We start from the raw sequence: 18587 nt of genomic DNA on the forward strand, positions 1-18587 counted from the left end.
AAAAAAAAAAAAAAAAAAAAAAGAGATTCCAGAGAGCTGCCTCACTCTATCTATCACGTGAAGATAGAGAGAGAAGATGGACATCTATCAAAAAGTGGGTCCTCACCAGACACAGAATCTGCTGGAAGGTTGATCTTGGACTTTTCAACCTCCAGAACTGTGAGAAATGAATGTCTGTGGTTTATAAGCCACTCAGCCTTCATTAGAGCAACTCAATGGATTACAACAACAACCCTAAGAGGTAGGTTATATTATCAATCTCATTTTATGGATGGGGAAACTGAGGCACAGAAAACATGGGTATCTTGGCCTAGGGCACACAGGGAGTGGGCAGCCACGTCCCTCCTCTGCCCACTGCTACTATCACTATAAATATGATTGATCCCTGCTGCTCAGGAAAATGGCTTCATCCACTAGAAAAGAAAATGTGTTCCCATGAAGGTCCTGGTCTCTGGCAGAAACTCTCCCTAGAACTTCCCATTAAGAGTGAAACTGTGTAGTAATGCCTTCTTTCGGAATACCAAGGCCACCTGTAGCAAGCCTTCTGTGCCACCATCCCCAGTAATATTTCTGGATTATCAGCATGAGCCAGAGGTTTTACATTAATAATTACATTTCCTCCTTGTTCTACTCGTTGCCAGCGAGAGGGTCAGTGTGTGAGTCAGCAAGCCTCACAGAGGGTTTCACACCAATAACTATGTTGTGTGTGTGTTTTTAAGGAATAATTGAGTTCTGCTAAGAAAGATTAAGAAGACATGTCATAGCCACATTCTGAGAGAGGAGCTATCTCTAAAAACACCTTCACACATCTCATTTTGGCTTATCTGTTAACAATTCCTTAGCAAATATATAAAGAATTTCATTTAAAACTTAAGTTTGGGCCAGGCATGGTGGCTAACACTTGTAACCCCAGCACTTTGGGAGGCCAAGGCAGGCGGATCACTTGAGGCCAGGAGTTTGAGACCAGCCTGGGCAACATGGTGAGACCCCATTTATACTAAAAGTACAAAAACTAGCCAGGCATGGTGGCAGGCAGCTGTAATCCCAGCTACTCAGGAGGCTGAGGCACGAGAATCACTTGAACCTAGGAGGTGGAGACTGCAGTGAGCTGAGATCACACTACTGCACCCCAGCCTAGGCGACAGAGCGAGACTGTCTCAAACAACAAAAACGAAAACAAAAATAATCCACTTAAGTTTGGTTTTCTTAAAGTTACATGTAAGTTTGGGTATTTCAGAACCTATAAAACAGGTTTGTTTGATGGCTGCTTCTTTATGCTGCTGAGGACATGAGTGCACCCTTAAGCCATAAGCATTTTCCTTTGTTAATTCCCAGAAGGAGGAGACTGGGGGAATTTATCTGTGGCCTTCTAAACCCAGTGATTCTATGAGCCCCCCCATAGGGCCCTCCATGCTTGCAAGAGGAGAAAGGGGCAGTTGGAAGCACCCTTACTTTGACGACAGAAAGCATCCCTTCATTGGTCTGGGGGTTGGTGTGGATTTCGAAGCTCTGCCCTGGGTTTCCGTTGATGATGGTGTAGGCAGCTCTCCATGCACCTGTGGTGGGGTCATCCTTATCTTCAACTGTCAAATTGACAATAACTCCCACAGCTCCTTCCTCGACTGTGGCTTGAAACTGCAAAAAAAAGCAGATGGTAATGGTCACTATTTTGAACACACATAGTCAATTACATGCTTTGCATTGGGTATGTTACATACATCATCTCACATAAACATAAATAATATAGGAAGATTATGACTGGAAGATACTATGCTCTTCTTCTCAGCTTTTCTTGAACTTAGGTGAGGCCATGAGACTAACTTCTCCTCTGCAGAATGTGGGCAGGAATGATATTGACCATGGCTGTGCTGTGCTGCTGTGTGGTGGCAGGGTGAAAAGAACAGCTGTGCCTCCTTTCTGGGCTTTTTCACCCTCTGCCTACCTGAATGCAGAGGACCACAAAACCCCAGGGGAGCAGGAACCCACAAGGGAGGAGGGGCTTGGGTCCCTGAGTCACCACATGGAGGGGAGAAACCTGGAGGCCGAGAACACCTGTCCTGAACTATCATTGAATGAGAAACCATTTTCGATTGAGTTCAAGCCATTTTTGTTCGCATTTGTTCTCGCAGCCTTGCCTCCCCAAAACAACAACATAATCAGATGAGTAAAGCGCTAAGACTTGTAAATGAAGAGACTGGGGTTTGACCCCAGATCCTCTCCTAGACCCTGCTATTTTCTCGAATGAAGAAAACCAGTCCCATTCTTTCCACTCCATGTCTACTCTTAATAGGACCTTAGAAACCATTTTCTAAGAAGTCATCTACATCAATTGTTTGGAGCCTTGTTGTACCTGTGTTTCTATTGTAATACATCTCAAATACTTGTTGCAAGTAGGTGTGGTAAAAATAAATCAATAAATGAAAAATCAAATTTCTCACAGATAGAGAATTTCATGAGCTATCATTAGCACATTCCTTTGAGCTGGAAGCATAAAGTATTGTTTTGGTGCTTACCTCTGACACACTACAGGTAAATAGTAATCCGTTTGCAAATATTTTATAAACAAGTAACACCAATAAGCTGACAAGAAGAAGAAATATCTTGGAATTTCAATTAGTAGGAAAGTGAATCTAGAGACAGTAAGATGATGTCAAAAAGCCCTTGTGTTCAAAGAAAAGTAATTTGAGAAATGAGGTTTCAAAAGCAGTGACTGACTAATTGACTTGCAAATCATTAATCATAAACCTTAATCCTGAGGCCTCTCAGGGGATGGGGCGGGGACTGGAACTAATCTGTTTATTGCACCTCGGCAAACCTGCACGAGTTGTCTTCCATAAAAGGAGAGCTGGAAAATTCTTAGAACATGCACGGAGGCTAGAAAATAGTGGGAACGAGGAGGGATACTGAGGCTGCTGTCACACAGAAACAGCTCCAGGGGCTAATTATTTTGATCTGATTCATGTGATTCTTGTTTAATGTCTACCTATCTTCTATCTTCTCCTCTTCTCAAAAAACCATAGAATTCTTGAGCTGGAAAACGATACTAACGGTTCTTAGCCCCGTCTGCACATTAGAATCTCCCAGAGGCTTTGAAAAAGCTTCCTGAGTCCTATCCCAATTCAGGATTCCCCAAGGTTAAAGTGCATGAAAATCTATTAGGGTAGGAGGGATTGATGAAGGAGAAAGTGCCTGGGGTCCTCTAGCCAGGTTGGAGCACAAGGGAGATCAGTCCATCTCTGGTCTTCTGGAACATGCAGGCAAGTGGCAGAATCAGGCATCAGTCAGGGAATCAATTCAGATTCAGACTCCCCAGACCAATTCAGATTCCCCAGGCTCTGGGGTAAAGCCTGGGACTCAGTATTTTCTTCACTTGCCTAGACAAATCTAATATGTAGCAGGGGCAAGAAGCAGAATGGAGTCCAAGTCTAAGGACAGCAGGCAGGTGTCAATGACAGGACCTACCCTTGTGAATGGGTGAAGCTGCCTGAGCCTGGTGTGGACAGGCCTGCAGTACATCTGGATTCAGCAGGAAAGAGTGCTATGATCAATTAATGCTATCTGCCATGTAGCCAGGAGGGGGCTTGGTGACACATGAGTGATCTAATCCCTTCATATTACAGATGAAGATGATAGCACAGAGAAGGAAGGAAGGAAGAAGGAAGAGTGCTGCCCAAAGTCACTTAGTGACCCAAAGATCAGACCTAAGTCTCCTGGTTTCCGGTAATCTTTGCTCCCAACCAGTTCTGCCATTCGTGCCCACCTCAGATCCCCATGGCTTAGGCCAGTCCTTCCTTCACCTGCTTGCTGCAGTCCAGAGCCAGAGGACTGGTTGTCCCTGCAGATCACAGCAGATGTCAGCTCATAACCTGTCCTTGTGGCTCTTCTGACACCTGTACCTTCTGACACCAGGTGTCAATCATGTGGGCATGAAATGGGCTAAGGCTAGAGGATGCTGGGAACCACCAGTCAGGTAGAAATGCTGTCATGTCCAGTGCATAAGTGAGAAGTTGCTCTGTCAAAGCGGGTGAGTGTCATTGCCAAGATGAAAACGCTGTGACAAATCATGATTTGAGGAGGCTGGAGGCTCCATGTGCACCTGTCTCTTCATAGGTTTATCTCTAGTCTCTTGCATGGTGCTAGGTGCACAGAAGAAACTCAGTAGATATTTGTTGAATGAATGAACGATCTTAAGTATAGGAAGTGGGATCTGGCAGGAGAGGCGAGGGCTGAGGGAATGTGAAGGGACAGAAGGAAGACTAAGAGGGACTGACTTGTTGACTGACGCCTGATTCTGCCACTAGCCTGAGTGTTCCAGAAGACCAGGGATGGACTGATCTCCCCTGTGTTCCAGCAGAGCTATGTCATGACTGGTGGACCCCAGGCACCTTTGCCTTCATCAACCCCTCCTACCATAATAGAGTAATGTGCCTTAAAAAATTTATTTTGGGGGCTGGGCATGGTATTCTAACACTGTAATCCTAGCTCTTTGGGAGGCTGAGGAGGGAGGATCACTTGAGCCCAGGAACTCAAGATGAGCCTGGGCAACATAGTGAGATACCCTCTATAAAAAAATATTGTAAAAAATTAGCCAGGTGTGGTGGCACATGCCTGTGGTCCCACAAACTCAGGAGGCTGAGGTGGGACCATCTTTGAGTGTAGGAGTTTGAGGCCGCAGTGAGTTATGATTACACCACTGCACTCCAGCCTTGGTGACAGAGCAAGAACCTGTCTCAGAAAAAAATTATTTTCATGATGTGAAGAAAAGAATTAAAAATTTATTTTACCCTAAAAGTTCTTTTTATTTCTTTCTGATTTTAGGGTCCTAGCACATGATAACCGTGCCTGATGAATGAGTCAGCCTGGATCCAACACATGAGCAGGTCTGAAGATGGGATGGATGAATGGATAGATGGATGGATGGATGGATGGATGGGTGGATGGATAGATGGATAGACAGATGGGCGGATGGATGGATGGGTGGTGGATGGATGGATGGGTAAGTGGGTGGATGAATGAATTAATAAAATTAATATTAGGCCACATATAAGTGAGACAAACCTGTGCAGCTTCTTTCATGACACTGATAGTTTTATGTCTGCAGCACCTGTTGATGGGGCGGGTATAGAATACCTTCTTAGTGTGTGAGCAAATGAATTCAAGTAGAATGGAAAGGTGCTGATGTGCTAGGAATTCTCAGAGATGTGCACTGTGGCCCTCATATGTCCTTGTATGGGTCCACAATGATATTTACCTGCCATCCATCTATTTATCCATCCATCTATCCATGCATCCATCCATCATCCATCTATCTATCCATCCTTCCATTCATCATCCATCCATCCATCCATCCATCCATCCATCCATCCATCCAGGGATACACCACTAAACAAAACAGACATGATATATTTCCTCATGGAAATTGCAGGCTGAAATGAGAGACAGATAGGAAAGAAATGTATAACAATGTGTTAATTGTCAAGGAATAAAATCACAGTTCTTGGGGAGTCTCTCCCTGTGTGTGGGTAGGTGGGTATCTGATCCAGTCTGGAGAGGATCATCAGGGAAAAATTCCCTGAGAACTGAAAGAAGAGGAGGCCTTAGAGAGGTGAAGGGGGTGAGAACACACCTGGTATCTGAAAGAGCAGGAACAAAGGCCAGGTGGCAGGAAGAGCCACAGGTGCCTTTGCAGAGCAAAGGCAAGCTGGGTGTGGCTGGAATGAAGGGGAGAGCCAGAGAGAACTCTTTGACATCAGACTCCAGAGGTGGTAGAGTCAGCTTATGCAGGGCCCTGTTGGCCATGGAAAGGCATTTGGGATTTACTTTGAAAGCAAAGTGTAGCCTAATCAAGGAACTGGGTTATGTTTAAATTTACTCCTGAGAGAATACAAAAAAAAAAAAAAAAAAAAATTAAATATGGAAAATGTTCAGCACAATTATTATAGTCTTTAAGACCATTATCTGATTTCTGCATAAACTATGAAGCAGTTTCTTTGAGCATCCATTTAGAAGCTCATTATTGCTTAATTAAATACTCATTCTATTAATTCTATTCAATGTTTTAACCCCATCATATAATTCAAGAAAGGAAAATTAAATAGATTAAAATGAAATGGTACCATTTTACATTTCTATAGCAATGCTCATTTTGTGATTTAAAAACAACAGACAGACATTAATTCACCACACTAGAGCAGGAAGAATTATTGATTGTACTATTACTACCTTTAATTGGAAAAAATTGATAAAGTTACTTTTCTGTTAAACTGTGTGGCAAATCAAATGCCAGATATAAAACGTATTTTTACACAATCACTGTGGCTTGTTGGGACTATGTACTGGGCTTATTTGCTCTTCCCTCCAAATTCAGAACTGAGTATTTTATTTTCATTGCGTTACATCATAGACATTTAGGATGAGGCTGCCTGGACGAGCCACAAAGGCCATCACTAGCGGGAAGAGGGATTTGAATTTTATTATGCACCAAGAATGCATGTTCTTCCTCCAAGAGCAGAAAGTTGACCTTTAGATTAACATGGAAGATGGAAATAATGATCAGAAGGTTGGAAAGCCACAGATGGGAAAGAATTGACAGAGGACAATTATAAAGGACTGGATATATGCAAGCTTGCATGCTTGACCACTTGCATGTTTGACCTGAATACTAGTCCAAGTTCATGAGCCATTAACCCTGAAGTTTCACAGAGAACTAATATGGAACTTGAAAAGCTGGGATGTAGTCATCTGGGCCTTGGCTTTAAAAAATTAAAAGACAGGGTGTCACTAATTTCTATTTGCGATGATAAAAGGGTAGGGGAGAGACCATCAGAAATGTAACTTGCAAACATTTTTGAGTCTACGTTTACAAAAAAGATACAGCTTACTGGAAGACTCTTCCCAATAGTCTAATGGGTAGCAATTGTTACTGATATAAATAAGATAATGCATTTAAGGAGTTTGGCAAATTGCCTGGCATATGTATAACAAGGAGTCAGTATTTGTTAGCAAGGATAATGATGATGGATTTTGCCCTGTATCATACGAAATTCTTACTAAGAAGTTGGAGAATTTGGTTTAAACCCCTGTGACTCTTTCTGCTCTTAACACAGTCTGCCTTATAACATAATTATGTATATATGTATTTTATTTTCCTCGAGTGCTGTGGAAGAAGCTTTTTTATTTCAGTTATGTATGCCTGGCATTCACACACTTGCTCATTCTTATTATGCTCCAACAACAGACACAAGGCAAATGATGTCAATCCTATCATGTCCACATTTGGAAGGGAAAGCTGCATTAGATATCTGGTTTTCTTCTATGATTAGGATTTATCTCAGAATGGAAAGATACAATAATTCATTTTAATAGATACTTGCTGTATCTGTTGCATGCTGGAGACTCCACTAGGCACAAAAATACATAAGTAAATGAGAGGGCCAGTATTCCCTCCAGTATCCCCTTTCTTTGTAGGTATTGTACATCTATAACATATCCTGACAATTTGTTTTCTACCACTTCTAAAACCATTTCTCACTGTCATACATCCAAGGCTGTACCTGTGGCCAATTATGAATGCTTTTATGTTTTGACATGATTTAGTTTCCAGGTAGCGGTCTTTCCGTAAATGGTGCTGGATCAATTGGCTATCCATCTGGAGAAAACAATGAATCCTGACTCCTACCTCACACCATACACAAAATGTGAAAGGTAAACAGTAAAGTTCTTAGAAGAAAACATATGAGAACATTTTCAGCCTCCACATCATGTTTGTGTGCACTATATATATATATTTATACACACACATATATAATATGTAATATAATATAAACTATTAAAACTATAATTATATAAAATATACATAAGATACATCATATTTACATAAAAATTTTAAAGAGTATACAGTACAGAGATCTAAATAAAGTTCATTCGATATCTTAAGAAAGCCCTATGTCTCAGAAGCGATTAATAACAGAGCCACACAAGGGACTGCGGTTGCTTGACAAAGAACCATGGTATGTTCATTGGCAAGTCCTCAAGATGACTGGAACCTACTAAGTCCTTCCCTAGCTAGGTCACAGTAGAATAGGCATAGCCAGGCCTTAAAGTGACTACAGGAGCAAGACTAAAGAATATTCAGGAACCCACTAGATCATCATAGTCCCAGTCATTGGTGAGCATCTTTTTCTTCTCCTTTTTTTTTGAAGCAGGTCTTGCTCTGTTGCCCAGGCTGGAATGCAGTGTTGTGATCATGGCTCACTGCAGCCTTGACTTCTTAGGCTCAAGTGATCCTTCTGTCTTAGCTGGAACCACAGGCATAAACCACCATGACTGGCTAATTCAAATATATATACATTTTTTTGATGAGATGGGGTCCTTCTAAGTTGCCCAGGCTGGTCTCACACTCTTAGGCTCAAGTGGTCTTCCTGCCTTGGCCTACCTAATTGCTGGCATTACAGGCATGAGTCACTGTGCCCAGCTTTCTCCTCTCTTTATCTGATTAAAATTCTGTAAACGATTTGTTTTCTCTGAAGATACAGAGTGGTGTCAGAGACCTGACTTTTAATGCCCAAGGGAGGTACCTCACACAGGAAAGAAATAAATCAGATGCTAGAGGTGAGAATTCCAGTTACCATGAACAGAAAGAACTTGACAGAGACTTCCCCGCCTCTCAAGCAGAGACAGCCTGGGGCATGCTCCTCCCAATGTTGAGATCCTTGAGAGTTGGAGTCATATCTCTGATTCCCCAAAATACTCACTGCTACATCTTTCATAAAGTAAGAGCGCTGTAAGTAGACACTAACTTTCGGAATCATTTTGTCTCAAGAATAAAAACCCAGGGTGGAAAGATAACAATGCACATGTGCTTGAGAGTCTCCCAATGAGAATAGTAACCAGATCTTCTCTATTTCTCCTGAGAAAAAGGAAAGTGGACTCAATTGTAGTTCAAATGACAGATATTATACAATTTCTAAATGGCAAATTAGAGTATTTCTTTACTGAAAATCTTAGCGATTTTGAGTAGACATAGCTCAGGGTGCCTGCATAATCCATAAACCATTTGAGGGAACTAAATCCACCCCCAGTCCCTGCTGAAAAGAGTGGTACTAGAGAGTCATTTTGTAACATGTGATCCTAGCTTCCTTGGTCATAGCTGATTGGACCCAGAGATGATCACCTGACTCAGAGGTAGCCAATCCATTGGTTGATTCATGAAAAATGGGATTATTTCTTTTATAAATTTGAACTAAAAGAGAAATAGAGGTTTCTCAGCATTTATGCAAGGGGTGGCCATTTTTTGTCATTTGGATATGGATAAATTCTCAGAGAAATCCAATATGCATGGAGAAGCAAAAGAATGGAGAAATTGAGAGAAAAATTTACAAAAGAGATTTTTTTTCTGTGACTCAAAGACAAAAGACAGATAGGAAGTTTTCTCAGTCGCTGACTGGCTTCCCAGTCCTGCTCTCAACCCCACGAAGTTCCCTGTGCTCTTGTCTGTGGGAACCTCTGTTCCCATCAACAACCTCATTTTCACTCCAGCTGCCTTGAGCAGGTTTCTATTCCTTGCAACAATGGCGCCCTGGGGAAAACAACTCTCAAGATATCTGCTGAAATCATTAGGTGAGTGGTCCCTTTGATGGTGCTTTGGGTTTCGTAGACGTTTTCTCAAGTATTTTTTCTTTTTCACATCTTGTTGTGAAAAATATTAAACATGTATAAAAGCAGGTAGAATAGGATAATAACCCCCCACATGCCTGTCTTCAGGCTTTAGAGATCCTCAACTCCCAGCTCCTGGTGCTTCGTCTCCACAGCCACCCCTCCCCTATCCTGCACTGTTTGGAGCAAATCCCAGACATGCCATTACATCTGTAAAGATTTCAGTCTAAAACACAGGGATTCTTTTTAAGAAAACATGATCAAAGTCCTTTCTTGATCCAACTAACATTAATTTCTTCTACGGACGATTTTGTGTTTCCCTTTTGTGCCAGATGCTTTGCTAAAAGTATTTGCATGTTATCTCCATCATGCAAAGTGAGAGCACCTACTAGTTATGGTAATGGACAGTTACAGAAAGGTTTATTAAATATCCAGAGACTTCCCAGTTAAACGTCTGAAGCCACCCACCGTTACTAAACAGGTGAGAAAATGCAAAACTAGAAATGTGGAAAGAGTTCAAAAATAACAAGGAATAGCATCTCAACAAGAAAGAAACGTGCCCTGAGTGAAGAATCCTCTCCAAAATTCATTGGCATCCCAGGTAGCGTGGTTCTTGATCCTGGACTGATACTAATGTCCACCTCACTGATGTCCTGCCCCCATGGGACCCACCCACCCAGGGTGATCCTGGGTTGAAAGGAAAATGATGTTCCTAGACAGCACTTATCTGTGGGGCCCGTAACACTGAGAGAGAAAATGAAGCATCCCTCAACCCCCTGGCTCTACAGGTGCTGGGGAATGAACCAAAGGGCAAAAGAGGGAAACATTCACTGCATGCCCTGGCAGGAATTGCTCCCTCTTCCCCTTAGGGCACACTTCTCTGATTCATTTCCTGTGAGATGTTTTCTTGTGTTGGCTGCAGACACACAGAAAGCGCTGAGTCCATGGCTTTTGAGGAAGATGCCCAGCTGGTAGAGTCCACTTTCCAATGACTGTACTCTTCCTCTACATGGCCCTGTCTACACCAGATACAGACCTGCACATTTGCAAAACTAAAAATGAAACGCATTTTCAGGGAGAAGAGGCTTGCGTAACAAAGCAGGTCTTTGCCCTACAAAACAAAACGAAAAGACAAGGGCCACTGAAGACTGACAGGAAAATGATGCAGTGGAACGGTGGTTCTTTTTTATTTTATTTTATTTTATTTTATTTTATTTTTATACTTTAAGTTCTAGAGTACATGTGCACAACGTGCAGGTTTGTTACATATGTTTACATGTGCCATGTTGGTGTGCTGCACCCATTAACTCATCATTTACATTAGGTATATCTCCTAATGCTGTCCCACCCCTCTCCTCCTCCCCACAACAGGCCCCGGTGTGTGATGTTCCGCTTCCTGTGTCCAAGTGATCTCAATGTTCAATTCCCACCTATGAGTGAGAACATGCGGTGTTTGGTTTTCTGTTCTTGTGATAGTTTGCTGAGAATGATGATTTCCAGCTGCATCCATGTCCCTACAAAGGACATGAACTCATCCTTTTTTATGGCTGCATAGTATTTCATGGTGTATATGTGCCATATTTTCTTAATCCAGTCTGTCACTGATGGACATTTGGGCTGATTCCAAGTCTTTGCTATTGTGAATAGTGCTGCAATAAACACACATGTGCATGTGTCTTTATAGCAGCATGATTTATAATCCTGTGGGTATATACCCAGTAATGGGATGGCTGGGTCAAATGGTAAACTGTGTTCCTGAGAACCAAGATTTTTTTTTTTTTTTTTTTTTTTTTTTAGATAGGGTCTTGCTCTGTCACCCAGGCTGGAGTGCAGTGGTGTGACTGTGGCTCATTGTAGCTTTGACCTCCTAAGCGGAAATGATCCTCGTGCCTCAGCCTCCCTAGTAGTACTCCCTAGTAACTTTTAAATTTTGTGTAGAGACGGGGTTTCACTATACTGCCCAGACTGGCCTCAAACTCCTGGGCTGAAGTGATCCTCATGTCTTGGCCCTGCAAAGTGCTGCAATTATAGGTGTGAGCCACTGAGTCCAGGAAGAATGTTTGAGATGGTACAGGAGTCCTACCAAAGCATCAAACATTTTCCTTCAAATAATAAGAATTTAAACTGCCTGAGCAATCTGTTAATTATATTTTATCTGTTTTGTATATTAGAATTCCTGCCTCAGATTTTGATTGAAAAAAAAAAAAAAGTTATGTTGCTGAAGAGAGTTTGAAAATCATTGCCTTAGGGGAATGATGAAATAAATATTACATTAGATGGTGACAGAAAATAAAACCAAAGACAAATATGCCTACATTCTTTTTTTTTTTTTCTGAATTTCAGGCTTGGATACTTTATTTCATTGGACGTTAGTAGCTCTCCTTCACTTGAGTTTCTCTCTTAAGAAAATGCAAAACACATTTGTTCATCTGAGAAGATAATTGAAAATAGTTTAATTCTGAGAAGCAGAGAGATTTTCTGTAGAGATATCATTTGACCACAAATATCTGAATCTGGATGAAGAATGGCTTTTCAAGAAACAATAACATAGTCTGCTTTCTAAAGACACTGGAGTTTGGCTTATGCAATTCTGCAGATTTAAAGGAGTAGGGAATTCAATGAAGTGGGGCAAATTCTAGTTGGCCTCTAACTCAGTAGTTCCCAATCCCCACTACTGGTCTGTAACCTGTTAGGAACTGGGCTACACAGAAGGAGGTGAGCTATGGGAGAGCAAGTGAAACTTCATATGGGAAAGCAAGCAATGGGCTGCTCCCCATTGCTCACTAATATTACCACCTGAGCTCCACCTCCTCTCAGATCAGTGGTGGCATTAGATTCTCATAGGAGCACAAACCCTATCGTGAACTGCACACACAAGGGATCTAGGTTACCCATTCCTTGTGAGAATTTAATACTTGATGATCTATCATTGTCTGCTATCACTCCTAGATGGAACCATCTAGCTGCAGGAAAACAAGCTCAGGGATCCCACTGGTTCTACATTATGGCAGTTGTCTAATTATTTCATTATATATTACAATGTAATAATAATAGAAATGAAATGCACAATAAATGTAATGTGCTTGAATCCTCCCAATACCATCCCCGCAACCCCGGCCCGTGGAAAAACTGTCTTCCACAAAACCAGTTCCTGGTGCCAAAAAGGTTGTGGATTGGCCGGGTGTGGTGGCTTCTGCCTGGAATCCCAGCACTTTGGGGGGCCGAGGCAGGAAGATCACCTGAGGTCAGGAGTTCGAGGCCAGCCTGACCAATATGGTGAAATCCCATCTCTACAAAAAATACAAAAATCAGCTGGGCATGGTGGCAGGCACCTGTAGTCCCAGATACTTGGGAGGCTGAGACAGGAGAATTGCTTGAACCCGGGAGGTGGAGGTTGCAGTGAGCCGAGATCGTGCCACTGCACTCCAGCCTGGGTGACAGAGTGAGACTCCATCTCAAAAAAAAAAAAAAAAAAAAAAGTTGTGGACTGCTGCTCTGATTCATGGCTACATTTCTGGTAAATCTCTGAGACCCAGTTCACTTATCTGAGAAATGGGTATCAGACTAAAGCTGTCATTCTTAACCCTGACTATACATTAAAACACCTGAAAGCCTTAAAACAAACCCACTAATGATATGGGGTACTGCTTTCAGAGGTGGTTCTTGGATGGGGCCGAGGCATTTTTATTTCTGAAAACACCCCTCCTGTGATTCTAATGAGCAGCCAAGGGCTGAGAACAACAGCTTGAGGTAACCACTGAGGTCCCTTTTAGTTCCAAGATAAAATGATGAAAGAATCTTGGTGGCACATTCTAACTTGTGTTGGGTGCCCTGAAAAGCAGCAGCCTGTCTTCTTGACAGTCTATGGGGGACACCTTGTTTGACTTCATAATGCCACTCACTTGGCTCAGACAATGCAGCAGTGGAGTGACACTACAGATAAATGGTCCTGTGTTGAGGGATTAACACCCTTTACATCACTCATATGGCTGTTTCTTTACAACGAGCTGGATCCACAGTCTGTTACTCTCTCAAAGGAAGAGACTATTTCTTTCATTTTGCCATTACATATGCAGGGCTGAGATCTTATTCAGTTCATGTGACTTCAGTCTTTCCTAAGAATATGGAAGAATAAAGCCCAATTGAGTGCCCTGAGTTTACTGTACCTGAAGTGCAAGTTTTATTCTCCAAAAACATTGGCATTAGCCTGTCCTTTAATCACCTCTCCTGGAGCCCAGGAGCTGGCATTCCCAGAATGTACCACATCTGAAATTCATAAGCCACCAGTAGTGTCAACCCCTAAAGAATGACTTGGAGACATGAAATGCCTCCTAAAATCAAGCAATTCTTTACACTATGCTGTCTTATTCCTATTACAGGCAGAGGATAACTGGGAATGGTTTGTGTTTGTGCCCAAAATTGGCTCTGCTATTGCCCAAACTGTAGGGGAGGGTGGCAAAGACCAAGATTCTCTGTGCAGTCATTCAAAGACGCCTACTTTCCCACAGGAAATGGCTCAGGAGTCTTGATCAAGATGCCACTACATCACCTTTACCATTCAAGGGTAATAATGCCTAGATCTGGTTGACTTTTTCTTAACATGGCTCAGGGGTTCTGGTGCCAATGGCAGCTCTTCATCCGTCACCACCTGGATGATAACTTCCAGACACTGCCTGGAGGGCAATTTCATCACTCTGGATTTTGTAAAGTACAAGCTGCTGCAGGGCTGTGAAGAGAGAGGAATCACACACTCACACCTCCAACCCTGGCCTCTGCCCTGTATCCAGGATTGCAAGCGCCAAGTCACAGCCAGCATCTGCCTCTGGGTGTCTAACGGGTTAAGAATGAACTTAACTTAACCTCGAACTTAACATGATTCCACCTTCCGACTCCATCAAAACCAATCTCGTCTTTCCCCCTTCTCCCTTTCCTTGGCAAAGAGCACCACCATTTATTCATGTTGTGTAGGCTGATAAGCCCAGGAGTCATCTTTTGATTCCTCTCTTTTCTCATTTCTCACATCCAGTCCATCAGCAACAACTCTTAAAAACTATATGACTCCATTTCTATGAAATATCTGTGCAGGCAAATTCAGAGAGACAGAAAACAGACTTATGGTGGCCAGGGGCTGGGTGTGAGAGGTAGGAACGGAGAATGACCACTTAATGGGTGTAAAGTTTCCTCTTGGGTGATGAAAAAGTTCTAGCCCTAGATAGTGGTGAAGGCTGCATGCATGCAGAATATGTGCTGAATAGGCCTATTTCTCTGCGTCTCCACCCCTACCAACCTTGGTGGAGCCATCAGAAGCTGTGCTCAGGCAATTTCATCATCTCCTACCCGGGTGTTTGACTCCTCCTCTGTTTTCACCCCTGCCAGTTTCTCTCTACAACCTGTCCTCTGCATAGTCGCAGTCAGAGTTTTCTTGCTACAAATTTAAACATGATTCATTGATTCGCCATTGAACACCTGCCACATGCCAGCCTCGATTCTGGGTGTTTGGGAGTCTTCACTGAACAAAGAAGACACACATTCCTGCCCTCATGGAGCTGACATTCCTCTTTCTTCGCAGCCCTGCAACAGCTTCTACTTTACAAAATCCAGAGTCTTTCCCATGGGTTCCCAGGCCTTCTGGTATCTGCCCATCTCTGCCTTCTCTCCCTCACTCACATGGGCTCTGTCATGGGTTTGCATGCAGTTGCTCAAGCTGCAGGACTCTACCTGTGTCGTTCTCTCTGACAGACTCTTGTCTTCATGTGCTGGCACCGTTCTGCCACTCGGGCCTCTGCTCAGTGCTCCACCTCAGAGGGTCTGGCTTTGTCACTCATCAGCTGGGTGCCCTGACACAAGCAACTTCACCTTTGTAAGCCTCAGTACTTCCTTATCTGTAAAATGGGGATACGGTCATTGCTAACTCCATAGGTGATTCTGATGAATAAATGAATGAGTGCAGATCAAACTCTTAGCATGGTGTCTGGCACATCCTAAGAAGTAGGCACCTGTCAGGTATCCAAAGGCCAGGCTGGAAGAATCAGACAGACACAAAGGATGCCAAAGGGAATCATGGTGGGAGATGTGCCAACAAGGTTTGCCAAGTTTCTCATCACTCAAACATGTTCAACAACATGAATCCGTCCTACAAAATTCGAAATTGGACAGGATCTCAAGGTGTGCCTTGTATGTCTCTGTCCTTGCCTTCAAAACTGGAAAGCATGCTGGCTACTGCTAGGTCCAAGGTCACGGGCTGTGCATCACATGTGCCAGGAAGCAAGTGGGTGGATATGGTGTGGCCACTGGTGGACTGAGAACATGTGCCCCAGGGAGCAGTCCGCCTGCAGGAGTAATACCTGGAGCCACAGTTTTGAGCCACCTGGAGATGCTCTTTCACCTCTCCAGATCCCAGGCTCACAGAGTTGTGGGAAATCACACAGGGATCAGGTGGCAGCATCCATTAACCCATAGGCCTAATGCAGAAAGGGGACGAATGATGGGGTTAGTGAATCAATAGGAAACTATTTTGAGTATTTGCCTGGAGACGGAAGCACAGGCATGGTAGTTTTGTAGCAATAAAGAGCTGTTTGGAACATCCTGGCATTTTTATATTTTAATTTTCTTTTATTGCTTTCTGATGAAACACACAAGATTCTTGGGCCTGTTTCCTCACCCTGGGGCTAGCAATCTGCATCCTGGCAGGATTCTTCGTCTGACCTCTTGTGCGTCTTCTCCTCTTGGCCACTGATCCCGCCATCTTGCAAGGCTGCCTGGCTTGGGTCCTTTCCTGCACATTGTCCTGCACGGGACCTCTGCCCATCCTGGTCTCTTGACCTGCCTTACTTGCTTCGGGGTCTTTCTCTGTTAAATTCGGGGGCTGTTCCTAACTGTGGACTACACCCTAATGTTCAGATAAACCCCACCATGTGAGGGTGCAGGAGAGACCCTTCCCCCAGACATGCTTATAGATGTATCAGGTTGGTGCAAAAGTAACTGCAGTTTTTGCAGTTAAAAAAATGACCTAATAGAAAGAAATGGAACAAATTCAGTCATGCCAGCTGCCTACGTGTCTCTGGTGGAATGATTCGTTCATCCTCTATCCACACTTTTATCCTCCATCCATCATCCCCTAGCCACATGCCCATCCCTGTCTATGTATTAAGTCCCTGATTTGCACATTCATTACCCCACCCATTTGTTCATTCCCTGTCAGCAAGTTAATTCCCCCATCCATGTGTGTGTTCCTGGCCACTCCTTCATTTCACTCTCCAAGGACACATTCCCCTATCCAAGTCTTCAATCTCCTGTCTGTGCATTCCACAAATATTCATGGCTGATGACGCCGTGCTGAGCACTGTTCTTGATACTGGACACAGCAGTGGACAAACCACAGGAGGTCCCTTCTGTCATGAGAGTTGTCCCTATATGGGAGTGAGATGCTACACGGATACGTAAAATAATAAAATACCCAGCTTGTTGGATTATTTGAAGAAAAATAAAGCAGGGTAAGAGAATTCCTAAGTGATTTCTTCCTTTCTAAACCTCTTCCCAACACATTAATTCTTCATTTCCCTCCTGAGTTCTGTTTCCTGTCAACTCTTCAACACCTAAGCACCAGAACTATGCTAGAGTGCTGGTGATATTAAAAGTAAGCTACAATTCCTGATTCTAGGAGCTTTGTATACTTCAATTTTCTCAGCTTTTGTGAGTTTTTTCTTCCCTAGAAAGATTTTCCTCAATCTGGTTTGATTTCTGAACTATGAAGGAAAAAAAAAAATCAGCTTGTGATTTTTCAAACCTTAAGAAGAGCTCAAGTTCTTCCTTAAAAGGTGACCCTTTGGGTGACATCCCCTGTAGTCTTTAGACATGGTGCTATGCAATCTTTTCCTTTCCTTTTTCTTATTGCTAACAGTCTTATTGCACTATGATTCACATACCATAAAATTCATCCATTTAAATTGTAGGTATGAATGGATTCCAGTCCATTCACAGAGTTGTGCAACCACCACCACAACCAATTTTAGAATTTTTTTATCACCTTGAACAGAAACCCCACTCCCAGGAGCAGCCACTCCCCTTTCCTCACCCCCTCCCAGCCCCTGGCAACCACTCATCAACTTTCTGTCCCTGGAGATCTGCCTGTTCTGGACACTTCATAGAAATGGAATTGCGCAATCTATGGCCCTTTGTGCCTGACTTTTTTCACTGAACATCGTGTTTTCACGGTTCATCCACCCTGTAGCAGGGATCAGTACTTCGTTCCTTCGTGCGGCTGAAAAGCATTCCATCAAGTGGAGAGACCACGTTTTGTTTCTCCATTTCTCAGTTGATGGACCTGGAATTGTTTCCACTTAGTGGCTACTATGAATAATGCTGCTGTGAACGGTCACATACAAGTTTTGGGAGGACTTATGCCTTCCTTCTCTTGGGTTTACACCTAGGAGTGGAGTTGCTGGGTCATATAGTGACTCCAGGCTTCAGGCACGGGGGATTCAAGTCATTTGTCAACACGTATGAGACCGTGGACTGTCCGTCAGCTTCTCAGAGCCTGGCCTCCAGCTCCCGAGTGAGGAGAGGCAATATTTGAGAATGAGGGCTTGCTTTGTGATTGGCATGAGGGGCCAGTAAAGAGCAGGTACAAGGAGAGCCTTGTCTCTTTCAAAACCTTTGGCTAAACCACGAGGACCCTCCTTCTTCCCAATTTCCATGGGGTGTTGCTGAAGTTAATGGAGAAACTAGAAAGAACCCCTGGAGCCCATGGAGAATCCCCCCCACCCCAGCAAGGCACTCACAGCCGTCTCTAACTGGAGAAAGCACATCTGTAATCTCCAGGGCTGTAGGGAGATTGACACACTTTTTAGTCTTGATGCTAACACCCCAGCACAAATAAGGACAAGAGAAACCTTCTACTTTCATTACAAGGGATTTGTATAAATTCATACATG

The 18587-nt window shown here is 43.2% G+C and overlaps 1 protein-coding gene across 1 annotated transcript in view; it reads right to left on the bottom strand.

The window, feature by feature from the left end:
• Positions 1-18587, bottom strand: part of CDH13 (cadherin 13) — a 1182232-nt gene that overhangs the window by 131621 nt on the left and 1032024 nt on the right. Inside the window, exon 9 of the mRNA XM_017860982.1 lies at positions 1453-1635. Within this exon, the coding sequence (XP_017716471.1) occupies positions 1453-1635 (183 nt within the window). The remainder of the gene's footprint in view (positions 1-1452; positions 1636-18587) is intronic.

The sequence above is a fragment of the Rhinopithecus bieti genome, unplaced genomic scaffold (assembly GCF_001698545.2).
Source record: "Rhinopithecus bieti isolate Rb0 unplaced genomic scaffold, ASM169854v2 scaffold_1618, whole genome shotgun sequence".
Classification (NCBI taxonomy): Eukaryota; Metazoa; Chordata; class Mammalia; order Primates; family Cercopithecidae; genus Rhinopithecus; species Rhinopithecus bieti.